The 26,352-nt window shown below is 35.8% G+C and overlaps 3 protein-coding genes across 5 annotated transcripts; 2 read left to right on the top strand and 1 right to left on the bottom strand.

Moving 5' to 3' along the window:
* Window positions 1-1,348: 1,348 nt before the first annotated feature.
* fbp1a (fructose-1,6-bisphosphatase 1a) lies at window positions 1,349-8,468 on the top strand. Its single transcript, XM_048189065.1, has 7 exons — window positions 1,349-1,726; window positions 2,725-2,887; window positions 3,581-3,673; window positions 3,780-3,920; window positions 5,727-5,864; window positions 6,060-6,179; window positions 7,826-8,468. Exons 1-7 carry the CDS (start codon window positions 1,557-1,559, stop codon window positions 8,012-8,014), a joined length of 1,014 nt encoding a protein of 337 aa, XP_048045022.1. The 5' UTR covers window positions 1,349-1,556; the 3' UTR covers window positions 8,015-8,468.
* Window positions 8,469-9,116: 648 nt separating this feature from the next.
* fbp2 (fructose-1,6-bisphosphatase 2) lies at window positions 9,117-20,319 on the top strand. 3 transcript variants are annotated; one of them, XM_048189061.1, is made up of 9 exons: window positions 9,117-9,219; window positions 9,878-10,117; window positions 12,555-12,717; window positions 13,954-14,046; window positions 14,243-14,251; window positions 14,603-14,743; window positions 15,291-15,428; window positions 16,880-16,999; window positions 19,994-20,319. In XM_048189061.1, the coding sequence occupies exons 2-9, from the start codon at window positions 9,945-9,947 to the stop codon at window positions 20,180-20,182; spliced, it is 1,026 nt and encodes a 341-aa protein (XP_048045018.1). In that variant the 5' UTR covers window positions 9,117-9,219; window positions 9,878-9,944; the 3' UTR covers window positions 20,183-20,319. The 3 variants fall into 3 exon arrangements, with proteins under 3 accessions (XP_048045018.1, XP_048045019.1, XP_048045020.1); XM_048189062.1 differs by having other exon boundaries at window positions 9,147-9,219; window positions 9,920-10,117; XM_048189063.1 differs by lacking the exons at window positions 9,117-9,219; window positions 14,243-14,251 and having other exon boundaries at window positions 9,802-10,117.
* Window positions 20,320-21,295: 976 nt separating this feature from the next.
* Window positions 21,296-25,377, bottom strand: ctsla (cathepsin La). Its single transcript, XM_048189060.1, has 8 exons — window positions 25,231-25,377; window positions 23,737-23,872; window positions 23,525-23,647; window positions 23,283-23,435; window positions 22,333-22,557; window positions 22,071-22,239; window positions 21,843-21,960; window positions 21,296-21,744 (listed from the first exon to the last, which is right to left on the bottom strand). Exons 2-8 carry the CDS (start codon window positions 23,860-23,862, stop codon window positions 21,645-21,647), a joined length of 1,014 nt encoding a protein of 337 aa, XP_048045017.1. The 5' UTR covers window positions 23,863-23,872; window positions 25,231-25,377; the 3' UTR covers window positions 21,296-21,644.
* Between the last annotated feature and the right edge of the window lie 975 nt (window positions 25,378-26,352).

Here is a 26,352-nt window from a genome sequence, read left to right as displayed (position 1 = left end):
CATGCTGACAAATATGAAGACTACTGGGACTCTATACTCTGCAGTTATGAGACCAAGATAAATGTTTTCGCAAAGGTGAGGAATACAAAGAAAAATGCATGGTGCCTACAGTGAAACATGGTGGTGGCAGTGTCCTTATGTGGGGCTGCATGAGTGCTGCTGGTGTCGGGGTGCTGCATTTCATTGATGGCATCATGAATTCACAGATGTACTGCTCTATACTGAAAGAGAAGATGCTACCATCACTCCGTGCCCTTGGTCATCATGCACTTTTCCAACATGACAATGATCCTAAACACACACCAAAGGCCACTGTTGGATTTCTGAAGAAGAACATGGTGAAAGTGATTCAGTGGCTCCTGATCTGAACCCAATCGAACACCTATGGGGAATTCTGAAGAGACAAGTTGACCATCACTCTCCATCCAGCATCCAGTCTCTAAAAGAGGTCATTCTTGAAGAATGAAAAAAGATAGATGTTGCAAAATGTCGCCAACTTGTTCATTCCATGCCTAGAAGACTTGGTGCTGTCCTTAAAAATCATGGAGGCCATACAAAGTACTAGATGGAGTATTTTTGTACTCATTTTTGCATCACCCTAATTTGAGTAAAACTGAAAAATGTATAAAGTTACATTATTAACTTTAACTTTCATGTTATAAATTAAACAGATGTTATATTAAACTTAGTCTTGTCAACATTTTGGAAATTGTTTTTATGTTCACTGAAATATTGTTTAAAATGTTACTTTTCAAAGGGGGTGTACTCATTTACGCTGAGCACTGTAACTCTGACTGTAAATTGCATATAGCCCACTACTTGGCCTACATTTCTTACTATCTGTATCAGACAAATGTCTGAAGTGTATGTTCAATCTCTTGCATACATGAGCAAGTGTTTTATGTGTGGGGGAACTATTTTAGTTGTTTGTTTACCTCTATTTTAAGGTGAACTGAACAGATAAAATTAAAATGGCTCTCTAAATCCAGCCAATAAACCAGCCTGACCAGTATGTAAGACAAACTAAAACCTACAGTACAAACATGGAAGACTGAAGACTGACTTCCATAGGTGACTTGACCACTCTCTGAAAAATATTCAGCAACTCTTTTAGGCCATTCAAACTCGAAAGAAAATTTTGGTTAGAAATATTACAGGTGCGATTAAATGAATTAACAGAAGAACCTGAATTCGCCTTAAAACAAAACTGCTGCTACTCGTATACAGTAGTAATCTCAGCTCGTCAGTGGGTCAAGCCCATAATCATGATGACACAGCAGAGATCAGGCATGAGGGGGGTTTTCATTCACTCCCCCGTTTCCACAATGCAACATTGTTTTGAAACTTCCACGCAGTCAGTCAGTCACACCTCTGAGCCTCTGGCTGTGCACTTCTCATTGGTTTAGCTCTCCATACACCCCTATCCAGCCCCATTTCCGCCTTCATATTTTTGTTTCCTCGATTGAATGAGTTGCATGAGTACATATTATAAATACAACAGCGAGATTTCTTTCTTTCTTTTTTAAATCAGCAAGAACATCTTTAAATCTGCAGTCATGTCAGACCGGGGATCTTTCGACACTAATGTTGTGACTTTGACGAGATTTCTGCTTGAAGAGGGCAGAAAAGCTAAAGGCACAGGCGAGCTGACAACGCTTCTGAACGCGATGTGCACGGCTGTGAAAGCCATCTCGAGCGCTGTCAGGAAAGCAGGTATCGCCCACCTGTAAGTATTTCTTGTGCACACCTCTGACAGGATCGATTGAAATTCAAAAAAGTTTGGGTTGCAAAAAAAAAAATTAGTTGTAAAAACGAATGTTCATTTTAGTTTAAAAACAATGTCCATGTTGTGTTTCATTGCTATATATACCCACAATGTGAACGTGCTACAACATGTTCCTGGATCAGCATCCTTGTTGATCTAGGAACAACATTTTAATCAACCAATCACATTTGAGGGACAAATTTATATATATATATATATATATATATATATATATATATATACACACACACACACACACACACACACGCATATATATATATATATATATATATATATATATATATATATATATATAAATACGTACTGAGTAATATCAATTAACAACATATAGTTACTGTAGGTTTAGAAATAGGGTTATTTGCTTGTAATAATGCATAATTTACTGTTATTACCATAGTAAGTACATGTAACGTGTACACGGACACTGTAAAAATAGTTACCAAAGGTTATATTTTAGATCATTTATATTTTAATTTTAAATAAAAATGTATTTATATTTATGTTTGTTTGTTTATTTATTTCATTTTTGAGTGAAATATGGCCTGAACATTTTCTTAAGTGTTATGCATTTTAATGAAAAATGTGGTTTTCTTGCATAATTGCTCTTTCAGCAATTCATAATTTCAATATCATGCTGGTTTTTCTTTCTTTTTTTTCCCCCCTCCCTCTCACACTTGTGATTAACATGCTGGCCTATGGTCTTTTTTTTTTTTAATGAATTTTAGCCCTTTATATCACAAGTTTGTTTATTATTCAGTATATCCATTACATATATTATGTTTGCGATATCACATGAGCAAACAGTGCTGTTGTACTGGAAGTAGTGTGATATTTTATACAACACTTCTATAAACAACCATTGAGAACTAATACCTAAAAACTCATTTCAGTCCCTCTGATATGATTCAACTCATGACTTCTGGTCATATTTCTGGTAGGTATGGCATTGCTGGAAGCACCAATGTGACAGGTGACCAGGTTAAGAAGCTGGACATCCTTTCCAATGACCTCGTCATAAACATGATCAAATCCTCATTCACCTCATGTGTACTGGTCACTGAGGAACATGACAGTGCAATCATTGTGGAGCCAGATAGACGGGTAAGGTTATACTGTAAGTGTATAAACCACTTATATCAAAATATATTTCGTTTTTTTTTTTTTTTTTTTTCAAAATCATAGCCAATGAGTTCACAGTAACTTTTCACATTCTATTCCAAAAATGGAAAATTGTGTGTTTCAAGATAAACTTGCCTTTCCTGTGCAGAACACTGAGACCTAGTCACATGACACTAACTGATTTTAGCAGCTAGAGATGCATGCTTATGAATCATAACTTGTACGCAGTGAAATTCAGGCTTTTACCGTCCAGAAACCCATTTTGAATCTAATCTGACATTCAAGAATAGGAAACTGAGAGACATTTCCAGTCCTGGATATTACACACAAATCTTAAAAATCATGGAAATGTCATTTTGAATGTAAATGTTTCTAGTTCTCTGCTCTAGAAAACATTGTGTGCTCAATTTCTATTAAAATCACTTGTTAAACCCTTATCCAGGATTCATGAATAACTAAAAGTCATGGAAATACATAAGTCAAAAAAGAACCCTGTTAAACCCTGTAAGTTAAAATCAGACTATATATATATATGAGATGATTTGTTAAGATGACTGAGGATTTTGGAAAGGTCAAATGTCTTCGTATAATAGATAAACATCATTAAATGGCTGTGATGTATGGCAGCTACTTCAGTAATATTTATTTAACCAAAACTTCTTGCATGTGTCCAAGGGTAAATACGTGGTTTGCTTTGACCCTCTTGATGGTTCTTCCAACATTGACTGCCTTGCTTCAATTGGGACCATCTTTGCCATCTACAGAAAGGTATGACTGAATATATTTAATAGATTTGCATGTATACAGCCCATGACTGTTCATGTGGATTCCACCCTAGTATCTAAACACACTTTAATGACTGCTCTGTTCACAGTGCACAGACAGCGAGCCGTCTGAGAAAGATGCCCTGCAGCCTGGTAGAAACATAGTGGCTGCTGGATATGCACTATACGGCAGTGCCACCATGATTGTCCTCTCCACTGGTCAGGGAGTGAACTGCTTCATGTTAGATCCAGTGAGTCTGTTTTACTTACACAATTTTGTACACATCACTTTTGGGATCTTTTAGCAGTGAATCAGTCGGCATCATAGTTTATTCAGTCTACGCACGCAAGCTAAGAATGTGTAGATATGTGTAGTTATCATTTGTAGCTTGAAATGATATTATTCATACAGCCAGGAGACATAGTTTAAACCTGTTTACACTCAGAGAAGAAAAGTGTCTATAGAACCTTAAAGGGTTCTGTCAGGTGCTTCATATGTAGAAGCTTGTAGTGGTTCCCATTTTGGGATCATTTTATGGATTTAGTTTTAATCATTTTTTTTATTTTTTATTACATTTTATTAATTAAACAGCTCATATACATACTTTATCACTAGAAAAAAAATTAAATAACCTTTTGAAAGTATTATATTATAATTTAAAGTCCCCCTGCAGTCAATAATTTCATCCCTTAAAACTCATCTTTGATAATAATCAGTTTGATAATGACATATTTAAATGTTCTTTTCCTGTGAAAATGATTTCCTTATGCCTTAAAATAGCTTGAATGTAACACTACACCCTTGCTTAATGAATATGCGGACCATAATTATGCAAATTAATCCCCGTCTCCACTCAATCACATCAGCTTGGACCACCTGATCAACTCGGTCAACTGTAGTAAATGCTACACAATGCAAAGTAGAAGTATTGGTTTAACTCAGCCATGTATGTTTGAACCAGAAATGGATTTGTGGTATGTATCGCTCTCTATAACGTTGGACACATAACGGTAATAGATATGATTGATTAGAAATCAAACAGCTAATAATGTGTTGCTAATGTTACACAAATTATGTTCCCGTTTGCCATCTCAGAGTCAGACAGTTGCCTTTTAATAATTAGCATCCTTAGTAATGTCAATGGAGAAAAGCCCCGTCCCGCACATTGACGGGATTGGTTACATGTTTGTGACTGTAAGAAACAGGGCTGTTTCAAACTGACTGTTTTTGGGAAACTGCAGTTTCAAGGAGAAAATACTTAGCAGTGGTGTTGACTGATGAATTTGCGCATGGTTTGTCCACATAGACATATAAACAATCTTACAAACTTGATTTACACCACAGGGGGTCTGTAAGGCATTTGTCCTTATATAGAACCTTATTGGCATAAAGTATTCTTTAAAGGGATAGTTCACCCAAAAATGAAAGATTGATGTTTATCTGCTTACCCCCAGGGCATCTAAGATGTAGGTGACTTTGTTTCTTCAGTAGAACACAAATGATGATTTTTAACTCCAACCGTTGCGGTCTGTCAGTCGTATAATGCATGTCAATGGGAACTTCGTCTATAAGAGTCAAAAAAACATGCACAGACAAATCCAAATTAAACCTGTGGCTCATGGCGACACATTGATGTCCTAAGACACGAAACGATCGGTTTGTGCGAGAAACCGAACAGTATTTATATCGTTTTTTACCTCTAAAACACCACTATGTCCAACTGCCCTGAGCATCCGGTTGGTGAGGTCAGAAAACGCGTTTCATTTTTGGGTGAACTATCCCTTTAATTTTGGGTCAAGAACTCTAGTGTTCTATATAGAACCCCATTGAACCTTTTTCTATAAGTATAGTAGTTTATTTTTTTTATTTTTTTTCTTCTTTTTTTTTCATGGCTACCAACTTGCCCCAATTTAAGATGTTTATTATTGTAAAATGTCTATTTTTAACTGAGGATGAATCTAGTTATTTTTGTGGTAATTGAGAGCATATCACAGAAGATGATGCCCAAAGACATTAAGTTCTAAATAACACATGCATTAATGGATTTAAATGTCAGGCTATTGGGGAGTTCATTCTGGTGGACAGAGATGTGAAGATTAAGAAGAAGGGGAAGATCTACAGTCTGAATGAAGGTTATGCCCTTTATTTTGATCCTGCCGTCATAGAGTACCTGCAGAAGAAAAAGTTCCCAGAGGTTCAGTATGCATTTTTTACTTAAAAAAAAAAATATATATTGTTCCTAATCATAATAAAAGCTGAACAAACTTATACATTTCAAATACACATTGATCTGATTTGCTGAACTGAAAAAAGCAAAAACATGGTACATCTGAAAATAAACATTGATTATTTTATAATATCCATATAATAACTATAAAAATGTGTTCAGGATGGCAGTGCGCCATATGGAGCCCGTTATGTAGGCTCAATGGTGGCAGATGTGCATCGGACGCTTGTTTATGGAGGAATCTTCCTTTACCCTGCAAATGTGAAAAGCCCCAAAGGAAAGGTACTTCTAAACATACATCTAAACATTGTTTAACTGAATACAGTTATATATTCACATATATACCGTCATGTATTCAGATGAATACAGTCACATATTAATTTAATGATGTTCATATAATCACTTAAGAGTGTCCTGATAGTTTTGGGGGCACTGCACTATTTAATGAAATACAAGAATGAAGTGAAGACATGAAAAGTATGTATGACCTTGGTAACACTTTACTTGAAGGGGTGTGCATAAGACTGACATGACACCTTCATAATCATAACATGACACATGACATGAATATGAAGGAGGTTTTATGAATGTTTATGAAAACTGTCATTAAGTGTCATTCGCTCAATTATGCCATTTTTAATGCAAAGATGACATTGTTTGAGATGTCCGAGTTATGACAACTTGACATAAACCAATACATCATAACCTGTCAGTATCTTTGTCATGACAACTTGACATCATTTAGCTTTATGGGATAACATTACATGAAACTATGTCATGAGGCCATTATAATAGTGTCATAAATATGTATCTTGACCTCAAGTACAGTGGTACAAATTGAACTTGTCATTAAAATGTCATTAAGTGACAATACTCTGACAAATAATTTTATAGCAGCGTCATGACTATTTTTCATTTCATGTTTTTTTTTTTAAGTTTCCTCCAACAGAAGGTCAGATAATAGACAATTTCAAATTTCGTAAAAAAAAGATGACACTGTTATAAAATAATGGTAACACTTTATTTTAGGGTCTTTTAACTAGTTGATTATTACTATTAGCATTCATATGGCTAAAATATTGGCTATTTATTAGTACTTATAAAGCACATATTAATGCCTTATTCTGCATGATCTTATTCTACATTCTTAATCCTACCCAATACCTAAACCTAACAATTAACTATAATAAGCAGTAAATTAAGAGTTTATTGAGGGAAAAGTCATATTTAATCGTTTATATATGTGTTCCCTATACTGAAGTGTTACCAAAATAATGTAATGTAATGTTAACCCATAAAGCTAAGTAGTTTTTTAAGTTTGATAATTAATCTGCTATGTCATGTTTATGACAGGTTATGATGTTTTGCTAATGTCAAGTTGTCATGACAAAGACACTGACAGGTTATGATGTGTTGGTTTATGTCAAGTTGTCGTAACAAAGACATCTCAAACAATGTCATCTTTGCATTAAAAATGACATAATTGAGCGAATGACACTTAATGACAGTTGTCATATTCATAAAACCTTCTTCATATTCATGACATGTGTCAAGATTATGAAGGTGTCATGTCAGTCTTATGCACACCCCTTCAAGTAAAGTGTTACCATGACCTTTGCTCCAGTTCTTTTGTTTGGTGTCACATCACATCTACAGGCGTGTCAATGTTTGTTCTCTCTTATCCGTAAGACCTGAACAAGGATCCATTCCATTCCATTATACTTGTGTAAAACCTTTGTGCCATGCTATTACTTCACAGTATCTTAATTCAAATACCTTAGTGAGAAAGCTTTTAATGCTGTGTGTCTGCATGGTCACATCCACAATAAGGCCTGTAGAGGGAGCTGTAGCAATAGGAGGAAGCCATAACTAAATGTTATTGTGGGTGGGACTGGTAGAGACTTCTAAAACTCTTTCACCCTCTTCAGCTCAGACTACTCTACGAGTGCAACCCCATGGCCTTCATCATGGAGCAGGCCGGAGGAATGGCCACCACGGGGACCACCAACATCCTGGACATCCAGCCGGAGAACATCCATCAGCGGGTTCCTGTGGTGATGGGCTCCCCTGATGATGTCCAAGAGTACATCTCCATCTTTCAGAAACACCATAAATGAAGACCAAAAGTCAGAATGTACGACTCTGAATAATAAAGAGGATATATAATACTTGACACTCCAGAATGAGATACCAAAATATATTCTTACTTTCAAAATACCTCTGTAATGTAGATCTAATTCCCTGAAACCAAATGTTTCTATACACTTTATACCTCCATAAAGCAATATAAGAAGTATTTTAGAGAACTAAGGTCTAAGCAGTGATTATTTTTTTTACTGAAAAAATTGAGACCAAAACATTTACTTTTAAAGAAACACAGTGTTATCTGCATTAGACAGTCTCTGTGGGTGTTATTGGCAGCTCAAATTATTGTTCACCAAAAAGCAAGTTCATGAGGATGATTTGAATTTAAATTGATCACATTTCTGTCTGTATAGATCAAATAACCACTTGTGCCTTTATTGCACCCTATTAAGGGAAGCTGTGAATAAAGTTGTTGGCAAAACAAAAGACTTTGTAGTTGTCGCGTTAGTCTTTTCTTCCCTATTGTGATGTATATCCGAGTGAAACAGCTTCTCGAACAAGATAAAATGTGAGTTTGTCCATGGGGAATTGATTGGATCATTGAATTGTTGTGGCTTGCTATTGCTGTGATCTCATGTGAATGACAGAGGTTGTCCCACTCTTGCGCCAGTAAACACGTCTTCAGAGAAGAGAAGAAATGTCGCTGCAAGAGGGAGGGGAAGTTATTTTGAATAAAGATTAAGAATGCACACAAATAAAAAAATATGTGCACGGATAAATCATTTATAATAAATACTGCTATAAAAGCATTGTCAATTTTCATTTCATGATGACTTTAAAGTATGTGAATGTTTTAATTGTGTTTCAGTAAGAACACTTTAATATTATTTGTGAATGAAAATTGCTACTTTTCCTTCGTCATACTCAATGTATTCCTATATAAACAGAGATTTTAATATACTGTACAACAAGTTTGAGCAACCAAATAAAGAGCAGATGACCTTTTCTGTAAAGGCCAGTAGGTGCATAGAGCCCAGCTGACATTTGAGACACATTTTGGGGTGTTGCTCTACATGACCTTGGTTAAAATATATGCATGCAAATCTGTTTATAAATTATACCCTCATTTTTATTTGTAGCACAGTGCAGTGTAAAACAACCTTTGAAATGATCAGAGAAATGCTTGTCTGAAATGCTCAGTGATTTCTCCTGTGTTGGAGCACACAGCTTTTCTTCTGTGAGTGAAATGTTGTCTGGAAGATTCTGATCCTAATGAGTTTATTATTTTGGGCTCTGTAGCAGAGGAAGCACTCACATTTAAGGCAATAAGAGCATGCTTGTTTGGAAATATGTCTGCCAATCTGTTGAATCTGAAGAGCGATGTCTATAGCAGTGCTTAAATATATTGCGTAAACAGTGCTTGTTGAAGATTACAATTTAAACGAAGTCCTCAAAAGGCATGTTAATTGCACTTTTCAGTGCTGTGAATCAAATATAATGCATGAGCAGCATGGTGTTTATCCATTTTCTTTAAATGTGTTTGATGTGTTTAGTCACAGTTCTAGGTTTGATTTTGAGTTATGAGGACACATTTACACGTAAATAAATACACCGTTTTATTAATGCGATCCATTTAACAGACCTCCAGTGTTCATTGGGACATGATTGTCATAAACAATCATGAGCTTTGATTTCTGACCCATGACCTTCTAACCTATGAGTATATGTCATGTGTCAGAGTGAGCATAAATAATTAGCGGAGAGCCAAGGAACGTGCTTTATAAGTTGGGCTCTTTGAGCTCAGGCTCTACTAGCATTCAGACTATACTACTGTCACTTGATCTGCTTCACCAATATAACCTTGGCCTTCTTCCACTCTCTGTGTATGTAAAAAGACTGACTAGAGTCTCTTCAGTTAGTCTCTGCCTGTCCAACAGCTGCAACACTCAGGATACTGTCAGAATGTCGGATCAGTCGGTCTTTGATGTGGACGTATGGACCCTCACTCGCTTCGTGATGGAGACGGGGCGGAAGGCGAAGGGGGCCACCGGAGAACTCACACAGCTCATCAATTCCATGTTAACAGCTATTAAAGCTATTTCGTCTGCTGTCAGGAAAGCTGGACTCATTCATCTGTAAGTTTCATTGAATTATTTTGCATTATGAGAATGAATATGCTTTACCGTACCTGTGTTGTGAACACTTACTTTATGAAGCAGAAGAGGGTGAAAGTTCTTTCAGCTCAGCCAATGATAAAAATCAATGTGAGGTCAAATACACAGACCTAGTTATGGTTTTAGAGACTAGTTAAAGTTAAAGAACTGTAAAGTTACAGTAAATTTAAAGATACAGTTCTAGTGTGGTTAATTAAACAATAAACTGGGTTGCGCTTTATTTTACAGTACGTGCACCTATGTGTATTACAATACTTGCCTAAGAAAGTATACTTGGTAATATAAGGGAACTACATGGGTTAAGTTTAGGTTTAGGGGTAGGTTCAGGGTTAGTAGTTTTACCCAGTTATTGGAAGTACATAGAAACTTTAATGAACATAGAGAAATCAACAAGCCACTATACATTGAACATCAACGATTACTCAGATGATGCCGAACAAAGAACTAAGAGAAACTGAGGGTTTATATACACAGGAAAGATAATCAGTTAAATAAGGAACAGGTGTGAAACTCAGTGAGAAACCATAGCAACAAATAATGAAGGGGAACTCAGGCAAACAGTGACAGAGAACACATGGATAGCTAAACAGAACAAAACATGACTGTTACAACATGCGGAACAGGACTGAAAATTAAAAGTGCTACCAAAAATCCTTTTTTTAATACTTTGTGATGTTGTCTTTGTAAATAAATAAATAATAATATTGTTATAATAATCCTAATAATTATAAAATAATATAAATGATTCATTACATATATATAATTATCATGGCAGTATACCCTTGTTCCAAATTATTATGCAAGTGACATATCAGTCAGATTTCAGTACAATAAACATTCAGATTTTAGTTTTTCTAAGAAAATGTTTGTTTGTTTATTTATGTTTTTAGATAACTGGTATCAATCTCAGACAAAATAATTTCCCAGATCTATGGAAACCCTACTTAGAGGTTGTTCCACATTATTAAGCAAGTCACAGTTCTCATGCAATATGGGGAGGAAGAAAGATCTTTCTGAAGATGAAAAGCATGAAATGGTGCAATGTTGTGCAAAAGGCATGAAAACAACTAATATTGTGTGAAAACTGAATGGAGATTATCAAATTATCTTAAGATTTGTGAGTGATTTAGAGCACAGCAGAACTCATAAAGGCTTATTAATGAAAGTTCCTGTCAAAAAAATCAATTGCATTAAAAGGGCAGCTATAAAAAAGCCAGTGTTGAGCAGCAAACAGGTATTTGAAGCTGCTGGTGTCTCTGGAGTCTCAAGAAGCTCTCCATGCAGGCTGGCAGTTGTGTGTAAAGATGCATTTTAGCCACTCCAAACCAAACCTCACAAAGAGAAACATTTACAGTGGGTGTAGAAATACATGAAGACTCATTTTTAAATAGTTGTATTCACTGACTAATGCCGTACTACAATGGATGGTCTGATTGGATGGATTTCTGGATGGTTGGTGAATGGCCACCACGTTCCAACAAGACTGCGGCGTCAGCAAGGAGCTGGTGGGTGATGATTTGGGCTGGAATACTGGGAAGTGAGATGGAGGGTTTTAAAATGACTTTTGCAAGATATGTGGAGTTCATAACTGGCCATTTTCAGCTATGGTATAAAAAGGAGGATAGTGCATAGTACAATGCACTATTGTACAATGCACTATGCACTATCCCATGCTACAAAAAATCACAACAGCAATAAAACTGTTTGAAAATGTATTTCTACACCCACTGTAAATGTTTCTCTTTGTGAGGTTTGGTTTGGAGTGGCTGAAATGCATCTTTACGCACAACTGCCAACCTGCATGGAGAGCTTCTTGAGACTCCAGAGACACCAGCAGCTTCAAATACCTGTTTGCTGCTCAACACTGGCTTTTTTTAATAGCTGCCCTTTTAATACAATTAATTTTTTTTGACAGGAACTTTCATTAATAAGCCTTTATCTGACCGAGTTCAGTTTTCCATTCTCCATTCTCCATTCTCCATTCAGTTTTAACACAATATTAGTTGTTTTCATGCCTTTTGCACAACATTAAACCATTTCATGCTTTTCATCTTCAGAAAGATCTTTCTTCCTCCCCATATTGGATGAGAACCGTGACTTGCTTAATAATGTGGAACAACCTCTAAGTATGGTTTCCATAGACCTGGGAAATTATTTTGTCTGAGATTGATACCAGTTATCTAAAAAGACACGGATAAATAAACAAACAAACATTTTCTTAGAAAAACTAAAATCTGAATGTTTATTGTACTGAAATCTTACTGACATGTTATTTGCATAATAATTTGGAACGCAGTGTATGTATAGGAATGAAATGCCACCATTCAGTGTTTTGGCATCTGAACCTCAGTATCTGCTTTTTAATAATATTAGTATGTTGTGGTTTCCCTGAACACAGTCAAGGCATTGCCGGGCATGTGAACGTCACAGGCGATGAGCAGAAGAAGTTGGATGTGCTTTCCAATGATCTGATCATCAATATGCTGCGGGCCTCTTATGGCACCTGTTTGATGGTTTCTGAGGAGAACAAGGATTGCATCTACACACCTGCTGAGAAAAGAGTATGAGCATTGATAAGCCTTGTTTATGAATATTTTTTTTATTTTACTGTTAAAGAGAAAGGTCTGTCATTATTTACTCATCCTCATGTCGTTTCAAACTTGTATGTTTTTCTTTACACAAAAGTTGTTAGAAGGTTTATGCTGCTCTTTTCATGAAGCCAATCAAGCTCCTAGAAGTGCATACTAAAAGCTGCCTGATAAAAGTGACTCATTATAGCCCAAGTCTTTTGAAGCCATTTGCTTCAGAAAATATTTTTAAGGCAATATTCACTGAAAATTTCCCCTCTGCTGTAGCTCTCAAATCTCATTTATGTACATTGAATATGTGCATATTCGAATTTGGCATTTCATGATTGGTTACGAAACTTCACATCCAACATCATGAGTATCAAACGTGTCTTGACATGCCATATTTGGATGTAAACATATATAATAAGAGATATTTTCATTACGAAATTTTGGAATTGTAGCAGGAGTCTTATTGATAATTTAATGGTGCTTTTGTCGTTTTTTTTAAGCTCGACAGGCCCTGGCCTTTCCTTTTGTGTTCAAAGAAAAAAGAAAGTTGCCTAATACATGTTTGAAACACATTATATATATATAACTATTCCTTTAACACATGATGTCATGTTCAAAATTGTGTTATGAATGAATCAAAGGTAGAAGGAATAGAATAAATATAAATTGGAGTTATTATTTATGTTATTATTTTTAGATAAAAGAGAGAATAATCTAGCTCAAAATGTGTTGTTTAAAACGTTGCTTGTTTTGAAAGGTAAATAACTGAAGACAAATAAATCCCAGACTTATTTCTGATGTTTAGATTAGAATACCTAGTAGTTCCTTCATGCCAGCAGGATTTCTTTTTCTTTCTAACTAATAATAATAATAATGATAAAAAATGTTGTTGAGCTGCATTTTATCAAAAATAATTAGAATAGGAAAAGTATAATTCGTTTCCATGACACACACATCCAATTAGCAATGTTAATTAAGGGGGAAAAACTTGAATAGTCAGGGAAATAAAACTGCACGTCTGGAAGAATTAAGTAAATAAAACCTTACAAATGTCTGTGTGGTTTCAAAATAAGTTATGGCTGTTATGTAAACTATTTATGTCAGTCTTATGTACCCTGTGCTAATGCATAATTTGTTGGAGTTCATTCAGATAATTACCACATGAGGTCGCCGTCTCATTTCGGCTGCATACTCAGTTCAGGCTGCTGTTTGTCACAGGGAAAGTATATAGTCTGTTTTGATCCTCTGGATGGCTCCTCCAACATTGACTGTTTGGCCCCCATAGGCACCATCTTTGCCATCTACAAAAGGGTGAGTGTTTGTACTGCATCTGTTCACTGCTAGATTGGAGTTTGGAGTTGCATGTGCATTTGGGTTACTTTTTGATGCATGCGAGAAATGCAAAAAAATAATAATAGAATTGTATTTCCATGTAAGCTTTCTGTCATGTGGTGTGTGAGATGGATTGGTTTGATGTTTGGTGTTCTTGTGCTACTTTTCCATGCAGATTGACGAGGTACGCTGACTGCTTTTGACCCTGCCTGATGACAAATAATGGCTAAGCAATGACTTCATTACAACTTTAAATTTATTTTATTAAGTGCACTAGAGTGTAACGAATAGCAACGGCACATATGATCGTATTAGTCTATTATTTAACGTTTAATATGAACTTTTCTTACTACTAATCGTTAAAAAGTTACACTTCACGTATAACTGCAGTAACAAACATGCACTCTAGGTGGTGTCGTTGGGTTTGTTTAATGCTGATGTGCATGTACAATTTCATTTAATCATAATGAGCCTATTAATTCACTCTTTTGTCTTTGTAGACAGACTGCTGATTCAGTTGTTTTTCCTGTTTCAGGCCTCAGATGGAGAACCGAGTGACAAGGACGCCCTGCAGCCAGGCAATCAGATCGTGTGTGCGGGTTACGCTCTCTACGGCAGCGCCACGCTAGTGGCTCTCAGTACAGGAGCTGGAGTTAACTTCTTCATGCTGGATCCAGTACGCACAAAATGTTCAATCTGCTGAAATGATATAGATAGATTAATAATAAATAATAATGCCAAGGCTAAATAAATTAATACCTGTTCTGAGATCAGAATTTTATGGTCACAGTATTTCAAGTTACTGTGAATCAGTTCATTAAAGGCGCGCCAAACGATTCAAGTGAATCATTTACAGCTTAACGACTATATGAGCAAAGTGCGCTGACAGCAAACATAATATTGTCTTAAAAACAAAAATAGTTATGTAGTAAACTGTGAAACGTCTTACACTTGTAAAACAGTGTGTTACTGAGAGTTGTTTCACTTCTCTTTATGGTTTAACATCTTTAGTTTTTTTACACATCAAAAGGGGCACTTCTTTTTTCAATTTCGGATAAAATTCTTGAATATTTTGTGGCTGGAGTGAAGTAGTTTTGATTCCTCATCCTTGGCTAATTTATATTTAGTAATTCAGTTTTACTACAACATACAGTACGGTTGTGTGTCATTGTGTAACATAAGCTCATGAGAACATTAATTGTTTTAATGTTCCTCTTCTTCAGGCGATTGGAGAATTCATTCTGACAGACAGAAATGTGAAGATCAAGAAAAAGGGAAAGACTTACAGTATCAACGAGGGCTATGCTAAGTACTTTGAACCTGCAGTCACTGAGTATTTAAGGCACAAGAAATACCCAGAGGTGGGTTCTGTATAGAGACATGCATAGCCAAAGAATGTTGCTTTGTCTGTTCATATTATTTTGGGGAAATTATCTTAATATTAATCTTATTGTTGCTAGCCGAGATTTTTTGAGCTAACTTACACAGCACAAATCAAACCGTTGAGTGTACATGGTGATTTGCTGTGCCTGTGCACAACACATCATGTGATAGAGCCATACTCACATGTTCATGACATGTTGCGACAAAACAGGGAATGTTGCTTTGCTGGCCTGAAGATCACTTAGTTTAAAACAAAGTGAGCCTGAATAATGCTTGCATGACTGCATGGCCTTGCTTAGCATCAGCTGATGTTTACACACCTTACATATGCTGGAAAGTGATGAGCGACTTCCTCTGCAGAAAGCTGATCTTTTTTCTGACCTGGAACATGTAGACTCAGCATATGTAACTGATTTGAGAGTGACTGGGTGCAGTGTGATCATAAAATATGCTGAGTATTATTTCCAGTGGGTCAGCTGGTTAATTATTAACGTTAATTGTTTTTTTTTTAGTAAACAGATTTAAGATCTTGTGTTTCCAGGAATATGTTTTTGTTTCTTCATTTTAAGATCATCTTAATCAGTCTGATGGTGATAAGAAGGAAAAAAGTAAACAAGAAAAAATTGAAGAGCTTGTCTTAGATAAAATACTGCATTATGAAATGGGAAACTTGCTAAGGACATACATTATGTTATCAACCCTGCCATGTTTTATATTGGATGTCAAGTTGTTTTCGTAGAAGTGTTGTCAGAAACATGCTATCTCTGACCTCAGGAAGTATTGATTTGTTTGCGTATTGTGTCTGTCATTGCTTGAGGTGGGGTTGGCTAAGGGAACATGCTGCCACCTCTTAAAATACACATTTAAAGCCAAAATTACAACTTTATGTAGTTTATTTTTGTTGTTTTTACTGTTCACCTGTTTCTAAAGGAAAATGCATTACATTTGATGATAGATGTGTGAGTTACACTTTATTTTAGTGTTCTTGTTACAATGTAATTATACCAATAAGTACTTAGAAATATTAACTAACAACATGTACTTACTTACTAACCCTAATTATATAGTAAGTACATGTCAGATGTGTAACAGGGACACTAAAATAAAGTGTACTGATGTGTTTTAGCTGTCCAGCTGGGTTTTTGTTTCCTGGAACTTCTCACACTACTTCCTGTTTTCCTATCCTCTTTTATTGAAGCACTTGTGATCTTTGTTCCTGACAGTTTTTGTTTTAGATTGTTTACAGATTGTGGTGCAAATTGAAATTATTTTCAGTTTTGTTCAAAAATCCATGCCTAAAAAGATCATGTATAATCAAAGTTTCTAATTCAAAGCACAAATAATATATAAAGAAAGTTTGTGTTTTGTTCATATAAATACTGATAACATGTCCTGATATTATATTTGATGAAATGTAATTGTCTCACAGGATGGTAGTGCCCCGTATGGTGCCAGGTATGTTGGGTCGATGGTGTCTGATATACACCGTACCATCGCCTATGGCGGCATATTCATGTACCCAGCCAATGAGAAGAGTCCAAAAGGAAAGGTGAGTCGGCAATGCTTTTACAACATGATCATTTTTAGCTGTGTTTTAAAACATTGAGGGCAAACAGTGGAAACCAGTCATAAAAAAGCACATCTGGTGATATATGATAATAATAATGATTTTTATCAATAATTTTTATGATAATAAAATAATGAGTATGATGAAGGTGAAAGATAATAGACTTTAATCATATTATGTTACAGTGAAGTGATTCATGCAGCATACGCTATCAGGTTAATCTTATGGTTGTGTCCAGTGTTATTTTGGTATTATTTTATTCATTGATATTTGTTATTTTTATATTTTCAGTTTTATTATAATTTTAGTTTATGTTTTAGTAACATTGTTATGTGCTGTTTTCATTTTGATAAGTTTTTAACATTTCTATTTACAGTGCACAGCATAAATGAGTACACCCCCTCTGACCAAATACAAAATATATATTTTCTTTATGATCACTAATACAGTTCATGGAAAGATGGCAAAACTAATATGTATTAAACATATACATCATAAAAACCGAGAAATATATGTCATTAATAGTCATAAAATAAGTAAATTAGCCAATTTTGTTTAAATTAAGGATTGCAGAAATGAGTACACCCTAGATTTAATTCAACAAATGTATAATATTCTAGTACTTAGTATGCCCTCCATAATTTTGAATATACTGCTCTGACCCTTCTTGGCACGGAGTGTACAAGTTCATGAGAAATTGTCACATCTGTCCTGTTTAACTCCTGGATGATGAGCTCCTTAAATGCCCTGATCTTTAATGGGGAGTGTTGCTCAACTCGTCTCTACAGAATCCCCCACAGGCGCTCGAGTGTTAAGATTGAGTGCAATACATGTCCACAGAAGGTTTTTCACCTTGGGAGAATGCATATCCTCATTGTCATGTTGAAAAAATGTCCAACAATGCAGGGAATGAGGAAAGGGTAACATCTTCTGTTTCAAGTTTGTGTATTAAATTACACAGTGGTGTGGGAATTCATGACAGCACTGATAAAGCACAACTCTCTCACACCTTCAGCACTCATACATCCCTATATAAGAGCTTTACTACAACTGAACTTTACTGTGGGAACCAGGCACTTCTCACTGTACTCCTCCTCTAGCAACACCATAACATTTTGGATGCTGTTAGATCCAAAATGATTGATTTGGTCTCATGAGAACAGAGTATTGATTCCCAGAATCTATATTTTGTAAATATGGGCTTTGGAAATGGCTAACTGACTTTATTGTGCTTTGGCTACAGTAGGTAGTTCCAGTGAGAAAAACAACCATGCATGTCATTTCTGCAGGCTGCATCTTACTCTGTGAGGTGAACAGTCACTCTTTTCATAGCTTTTGCTGGCTCTGAGACATTCGCTTGGTATTTCTCCTGCTCTTTGTCTAGCAAAAAATCCCTCATCACTAAATGAAAGCTTAAAATGAAGGCCTGATTATTTGAGGGGCCTTATTACAAGTCCATTGTTTTTGAATTTCTGTGTTACTTTTGCTATATTTTCACACTTAAAACAATGATTTGGTAATCCTCTTGTACCACTGTCCTCTTTTGTGTTAAGAAATAAGTCTCCTGACAGTTCTCTTCCAAGTGCTTCCATTGTTGTCAGCATTAAGTCTGAGAATTATTCAGTGGGCTATATAACACTTTTAATTGTCAAGAAATTACTTTTCTTTAAATGTTTTGGTTCAACATACTTACCCTGTTGATCAAACATTGCCTTAAACTTACACCTGAAAAATGTTATTTCATTTTATTTAGTAACTTTTAGTAGGGTGTACTCATTTTTGCTACACAACATTTATCACCTTATCACCTGAATAATTTTGACATGCTTCTTTGGTAATTGATTAAACAGACTTGCTGGAACATTATATCTCTAAAGAACCCTAACATGTCTTCTAAGTAGTTGAGTAATTGCTGACTTTCTGAAGTTTCAGAGGGGGTGTACTCATTTATGCTGTGCACTGTAGCTTTAATTCATTTTTATATTTACATTTTTTTATATAGTTTTAGTAATTTTAGTACTTCAGCATATTTTATTTCAGTTTATTTCTCATTTTTGTTTTTTAGTTTACGTTTTCATCTAATATTTACATATTATTTATTTCAACTTTCTTTGAATAGAGTGCCGCAGCCGTGACGTCAAAACCAGTGGTTCGCCAGTGGTTCCCTCAGGAATTTTCCTTTGGGTTTTTATAATGGGGTTTTTCAATTTATTAGTAACATAAGGTCTGTGGTAAAATGTAACTTGACGAGTATTGTGAAGTTATGTTTACCACAGACCATATTTTACTCATAAACTGAAAAACCCCATTATAAAAACCCTTAGGAAAATCTCAAAGGAACCACTGGTGTATAAGTCTTCCAAATTTTGACGTCACACCTGCAGCACTCTATTAACAATATTTATGTTTAAATTTTAACTTTAGTTAACAATAACAGCACTGCAGCAGACTAGGTAACTCCAACACTTCAATTATTAATAAGTCTCTGCAGTGTTTTATACTGTAGATTACTTTATGGTTTACAGCAGGAACAGGCAGGTTGTATTCTGATAACAGATTACAGAGCTGTCATTCCTTACAATGTTCAGTGACCAAACACACAACATAAGCCTAAACTGAAGCAAATATACACTATAGCATGAAAGCAGTGGCCCAGATATAGTATCTGCAGTTCATGCTGCTTTTCAAGAAATGTCAGTGTATAAACTTTAATATGTATTTACACAGTCCAGTTTCTCTGTTCTACATAGATAAGACTAAAATGAATCCATTCTGAATGAACTCAAAAGCATACTCAATGACCCAAATTGATAATTGATAAGAGAAAATGTAACATATCGGCTTCAAACTCAGAAGTAAAACTAAGACAGGTGTTCAAGATTTAGACCCTTTGAAAAATAAATTGGTTTGTGGGTTTATCAGCGTTATGTAACTTCTGTGGCTCTCTTTTTTTCCCTCACGTTTCATGCTCTCTAGCTGAGGTTGCTGTACGAGTGTAACCCCATAGCCTTCCTGATCGAGCAGGCCGGAGGCATCGCCACGACAGGCACCCAGCGCGTCTTGGATATTATTCCCGAGTCACTGCACCAGAGGGCACCCTTTGTGGTGGGCTCGCCAGATGATGTGGAGGAGTACTTGTCCTTTGTCAAGAAACAGAAAAAATAGAGATTTCGGTTGTGATTTGATCCACTGAAAACCCACATGACATCGAGTTAGAATACAAAACATCACAGTATCTTTTTTTAAAATAGTAGAAGCAATGCTTTTGTACACAGAATCACATTAAATTTCCAGTATTTTAAGTCATTTTTTCTTTCTTTCTTCTTCAAGTCGTCTTTTCAGTTCAGATTTAGTCTTCTACCCCTTTCGCAATCTGTCTTTCTTCCTCGCTTTTTTAATGTGAACATAATGTACCTTCAGCAATGTGGTGTTTGTTAGTTGGTTTACACCCTCTTGTACAGACCCCTCCCTACTAGTACAAGAGCCAAAACCCTAGTAATCTCCACCCCACAAGTCTTAGTTTGCTGGTCATGATGACGGCCCATGTAATGGCCACATGCCAAGAGATAAACAAATAGGACACATTGTATTGCTAGAGCAAATGAACAGCCCTCCATGTTAATATTCACCTCCTGAAGATCACAACACATACAGTGAAGATAAAATAGCATGTGACGTGGTATATCTGGAAAATGTTTTTTTTTTTTTTTTTTGAACATGACGCTGATCCCAGATATGCTGCTGCATATGTTTAAGCTTGAGAAAGCAGTACTGAAAAGCAGTACCATTCAGTCACGACCAGTAAACTTCCTGTTTTAATAGGCTAAGGGTACACTAGTTTTTGATTTTCTGTCTGCTCATGTCAGTCAACAAAATGTCACAGTGAGGTGATTGGAATAAATTTGTTTTGCAAATGATATGTAAAGTTACAGTAAAATATACACACTATTGTTCAAAAGTTTGGGATTGTTTTTGAAATAAGTCTCTTATTCTCACCAAGGCTGCATTTATTTGATCAAAAAATACAGTGAAAGCAGTAATACTGTGAAATATTATTACATTTTAAGAAATCTGTTTTTGATTTTAATATATTTTAAAATGAATTTTTTTCTTGTGATGGCAAAGTCTTCATTGTCACATGATCCTTCAGAAATCATTCTAATATGATCTGATTCGGTGTATAAGAAAAAAAATATGAATGAACTTTTGAACAGTAGTGTGCAAAATTATGCTATATTTAAAACTGGAGGAATATAAATCCAAGACAAACGGAAACAGTTACATTTTTAAAAGTTTAATTGATCATACAGAGAGTAGAAATAAAAAAACACATTTGTACATTGTGACTTACACTAAAGAACATGTATTTACACTGAGGCAAAAATCAACTAAATCAATGCCATTAAAATGACCAAAAAACAATTGCATAAAGTCCCTAAAACAGTGTCACACAATACCTAGAGCTTGAGGTTTTATTTCTCACAGTCTCATTCAGGCTGTGAGACACAGTCCCCTGTGTCAGGCGACTCCTTTTTCACTACACTAGTGGATTTCAGTAAACCACTCGGGTACCCGAGACAGTAATGTGGCCTTCTGGTACAATGTTTTAACACTAGAGGTATCTTCCTTAGACAAGAGGGTAGCTAGCTGCTGTAGCAATACCACAGTGGTTGTGTCGGTCCTTTGCCATGTAGATATATCCTTTATCACCCCAGTTCTCACTCCAGCTAGAATACAGAAAAGGCACATTGCGTTAAAAACACTGGCTTTAAACATTGGCCATTCGTGGTTTTATATGAATATACAGTATAAATGATCTTCTTACCTGTTCTTGACAATCCAGTACTTCTTGCCATCAACATCCTCACCCTCAAAACCATAACCAACAGCAAGAACGCCATGATCCAGCTCCTCGCTGCTGCAGTCTTTCTCATAGTAGATGCCTATAACAAGAGATATACATCTGTTAGTTCACATCGACAGACTTCTCTCCTTCACTAAATAATTCAGTCATTTAGCAGGCTTAACAACTAGCAGTGAGAAATATACACACCTGACTGGTAGAACTGGAAAGACTCATGTCCAGCGTCAATAGCCACAGACACGGGCCCCACAGAGGCTATAGCTTTCATCAGAGCATGTTCCTTTCCACTGGGAATGTCAATGAATCCGGTGTCATTGGCTGCGCTGTTATTAGGATCGTAATGGCAAGGCTGATCGTCCTGAAAACAGGTGTAAAAACGAAGCATGTATTATATGGTAATACTTTATGTAATTAATCAGAATCATTTCGGGAGAATAAAGTGTCAACTTACAGTTCCCAAGTAGGGGTAGGACTCCTCTGAGTCCAGACCGTTTTGGTCCTTGATGTACTGGAAGGCCTGGTCCATGAGACCTCCGTTACAGCCCTCATTGCCTTCAGGACGGGAACAGTCCACCAGGTTCTGCTCACTCAGAGACACCAGTTTTCCATTCTTCCTGAACATCTGACCCTCCATGGCTCCGGTAGTGCTGAAGGCCCAGCAAGAACCGCACTCACCCTGGAAAATCACATTTGAAAATATTTTAAACCAGCAATAATCAACCAGGGGGACCGGGGCCATTAGATGACAAAATAATTTGGGCATAAAATAATCAAGATATTTCTTATTTTGGTTCCCCCTTCAACATCTTTTATTTAAAGGACCACGGTCTTGAAAAACCTGGATATATGAAGAGGCCTAATTTTAAAAATGTGATTTCTAGACGTGGAAATGTCATGTAAATTAATAACTGCTACTAGTTACTAGTAATGGCAAGCTCTAAAATATTTTATTGTGTCGAATTTGTGAATAAAAATAAAACTTCTGGAACACTGAATTGTAATTATTTTATTTGATTTTTCTGATTATTTAAATGTAATTATTTTAGTTACTTTTTAATTTATAGAAACTATGAGTGTCCATGGATTAAAATGAGTTTTGAAAACTAGAGATTGAATATTGTTGTGCACAACGGAGGGCCTTGGAGTTAAAAAAGATTAGTAGTTTACTAGTTAGTTTACCACTAGTTTAGACAAACGCTATGCATCTATAGACATGTGACATATTTTCTCTGTGCATACCCGGAAAACACAACTATGATCGTTTATACATCATATTATATACATCTGATTTCCAAAGTGGTCAGACCAGTTTTTTTTTTGTATGGAGTTTAAATACAAGCCCTGGCTTGTATTCAAATGTACAGTATTTCTAGCTATTTAAGATAAAGGCAGCTATCTCACCTGATCTTTCACGGGAGTCACATATCCCTTTTCTCTCCAGTCCAACTTGTTTGGGACCTCCAGGAAGTTGGGTTCCATGAAGAGGGATCCAGTGAATCGTCTTTCCTTCTTGTGCTTGAAGCCATTCATAACCTGCCTGAACTCCTCATGAGTCTGTAGATATAGAATAGAGTGATTAATGCCGAAGGAATTTCACCAATCAGAATGTATACGCCTCAAATAAACTTCTTCTGCAGTCTTACCATGTCACCGAAGTGGTTCATTCCGAGTCTGTAAGTGTGTATGCCCATGGAGTGCTCAAGATTGTGCAGTTCGATCTTTTTCAAGTTTTTCTCCCAGACCATTCGCCTCCACCCCTCCTCCTTCTGTGTTGAAAGAGATAACGCTGAGTTCCACATCTTGCTCCGTTTTCAGCTTGTTAATGTAAAGCCATCAATGAACCTTTAACACTTACTTCATGGTATTTTTTACTGTGCCAGTTCTTCCATTGCTCCCAATGGTCATCTAACTGCTTGTCCAGAGTTGGAGCAGCAAATACAGCACTGAGGCACAACGTAAACGCTGCCAAATACACCCTCATGATCAAAACACTGTGGGGGAAAAAACAACAGGTCAGACATGTTGCAACAAGTGACCATGAACTTTTTGTATTCCATGTAAAGATATCAAAACATGTACAAGTTTTTGTTTGTTTACCAACACCAATTTTAGTTCTAACATTTTGAATTGTGATTTTGTTTTTAGTACAAATATTCAGTCTTATATGGAATTTCTTTGGTAGATCATAATTATAACATAATAGGTCATAATTATGAGATAAAAAGTTGAAACTACAAAAAAATTTATGAGATTAAAAAAAAAAAAAATTAAATTATGGAAATAATTTGATCTTTTAAGACAAGAATGTCATAATTTCGACTTTGGTAGAACTTTATTTTACAGTCCTGTTCCTCATGAACATACTATGTACATATAATAGTTATTACAATAAATTGGTAATAACTAGGTACTAACCCTCAACCTACTCCTAAACCTAATCTTAACCCTTTACCTTATATTAACCATTAACGTAAGCGCACGTACTGTAAAATGAAGTGCAACCTTGACTTTTGTACTCATTATTATGACTTGGTAAGTAACTTTTTGTCATTTTTTTTTTTCTTATGTGGATGAAAAAGGAATTATTTTAATTAATATGCTCCTATGCTGCATAAACCTATTGAAAATGGTTTCAGATAATGTTTCGCAAGACATTGCTTAAACTCCTTGAAATTTAATGCCAGATGTTCCTCAGTCACTTCACTGCTGTATAATTAAACGTTTGTGTTTATTTAAGAGAGCAGGCGTCGACCTGAGATCAGATTACTGCCATGACATACTTGTTTACACCGTGTAAAGAACCACCAGCAGGCAGATGTAGTTAATAACTTTGTTATGAATATTAATAAAAGCCATGTTTCTGTATCTGTAAATCTTCTGAAAATATATTTGTTCACACGGGCCTCGGGACAGAAACACTGGTCTGGATACAGACGAGAATACGATGTTCCTTTTGTAACAGTCACGGGATCTGGGAGGTGGTTGCAGCCCACAGTTTCCCAGGAAAAGAAAACAAAGACCGAAACCAGGCCTCGGAAATCGAAAAAGAAACTATTGGAACCGTTTTAGAGAAATGGTTAGAGCAAAAAGCGCAATGCGTTGCGAACCTATAACCGTGTGTCGAATACAGTTCATACGGCTGCATTTTGTAAACAGTTCACAAGAATGTATCAGCAACAGAGCCATCTAACAAAGCTCCATTCTGTTCTGTGTAAAGCTGAAAAAAATCTTACACAAAACAAAGATGTATATAATAAATTTGCATAAAAATGGTCCATGTAGACGCTTCTTTGAAAATAAATAAAAAACAACGAAAGATTCCAGAATGCTTTAAAAACACCCGACTCACCCTCTCGTCCTGAATCCAGAAGAAAATATTCTGTCGCAGACACCGAGCCACAAGTTTATAGTCCTTCTGAAGGCAAATTCCTCAATTTCTCATTGGTCGAGACTCTTGCCTATAGATCTTTCGATCCCGCCCCCGACGAACGTCATTGCATGTGACCTACCAGCACGTGACTGGGTTCCCGACAGATGATCTTACTCATAGAGAAAAAAACAATGTTGCTATCTGAAGAAACAATCTAAACAAGACAAAATACTGTTGCATTTGAGTTTATAAATGTAACGTTATATATTATTAAATGTAGACTATATATATATATAAATGTATTTATTTAAAAAAAAGCAGCTAATAATGAGCTGTTACTGCTTGTCAACTGCTTTACGTATTTATAATGCACTGATCGATCTATTCTTTCTTTGCAACGGTATATTTGTCTATTAATGTTAATCCATTCACAAATCAGAAGCATTTCAGTTATTATTATTAACCAGCCAATAGTGCTTATGCCTCCTAATTGTTCAAAAACAAGCTCTTCAAACAACTAGAAATTACAATTGATTGAAAAATGTTAGCTTTTTACCAAACCAAGATTCTAACTAGATCATTTGTGAATAAATACATTCAAAACGTTTATATACTAAATTATAAAAGATCATAACACAAAAGGGATCTCACATTTTCACAAGGAACACTATAAAGTATAGTATTCAATATGAATGCACTGAACTGCATGGCCCTGCTCACACATCAAGAGAACACCAAAACCAGTGTATATTGGATTTACTATCAGTATGTCTGTGTGAGGACGTCAGTGCAGGTTATCTAGTCCTATAACTTGACTCTGTGACAGCATTCCACATTGTTTACATTCACTGCAAAGCTTTGTGGCAGGACAGAATCTACATGACAACAAAGGGAAAACAGACTGATTAATGGGCTCGTCTGTCTCAAGATGTGCACAATAGTTGTGGATGGGAAGATTGCTCTTATCACTTAAGCCTATCAGCCCACCTCATCTAGAAATGATCAAAAAAGAGCAGATATAGCCAACCATTGATTATGTATGAACAACATAAACTCCAAACATGACTCTGTGTTACATTAGTAGTACATTGTCACTAAATA

The sequence above is a fragment of the Megalobrama amblycephala genome, linkage group LG4, assembly GCF_018812025.1.
Source record: "Megalobrama amblycephala isolate DHTTF-2021 linkage group LG4, ASM1881202v1, whole genome shotgun sequence".
Lineage (NCBI taxonomy): Eukaryota > Metazoa > Chordata > Actinopteri > Cypriniformes > Xenocyprididae > Megalobrama > Megalobrama amblycephala.
The sequence above is the reverse complement of the archived record's forward strand: the minus strand, read 5'-3'. Positions and strand labels throughout refer to the sequence as shown.

What these genes read in the sequence shown, in the direction of transcription:
- fbp1a (XM_048189065.1), top strand. Translation starts at nt 1,557, where the DNA reads ATGTCAGACCGGGGATCTTTCGACACTAATGTTGTGACTTTGACGAGA. An exon ending in TTGTGGAGCCAGATAGACGG is followed by an intron (nt 2,888 to 3,580) that starts GTAAGGTTATAC and finishes CATGTGTCCAAG; the next exon opens with GGTAAATACGTGGTTTGCTT. An exon ending in ACTGCTTCATGTTAGATCCA is followed by an intron (nt 3,921 to 5,726) that starts GTGAGTCTGTTT and finishes TTTAAATGTCAG; the next exon opens with GCTATTGGGGAGTTCATTCT.
- fbp2 (XM_048189061.1), top strand. Translation starts at nt 9,945, where the DNA reads ATGTCGGATCAGTCGGTCTTTGATGTGGACGTATGGACCCTCACTCGC. An exon ending in ACTTCTTCATGCTGGATCCA is followed by an intron (nt 14,744 to 15,290) that starts GTACGCACAAAA and finishes CCTCTTCTTCAG; the next exon opens with GCGATTGGAGAATTCATTCT. An exon ending in GGCACAAGAAATACCCAGAG is followed by an intron (nt 15,429 to 16,879) that starts GTGGGTTCTGTA and finishes ATTGTCTCACAG; the next exon opens with GATGGTAGTGCCCCGTATGG.
- ctsla (XM_048189060.1), bottom strand. Translation starts at nt 23,862, where the DNA reads ATGAGGGTGTATTTGGCAGCGTTTACGTTGTGCCTCAGTGCTGTATTT. An exon ending in ACAGTAAAAAATACCATGAA is followed by an intron (nt 23,648 to 23,736) that starts GTAAGTGTTAAA and finishes CTTTCAACACAG; the next exon opens with AAGGAGGAGGGGTGGAGGCG. An exon ending in CCTACCCCTACTTGGGAACT is followed by an intron (nt 22,240 to 22,332) that starts GTAAGTTGACAC and finishes ACCTGTTTTCAG; the next exon opens with GACGATCAGCCTTGCCATTA.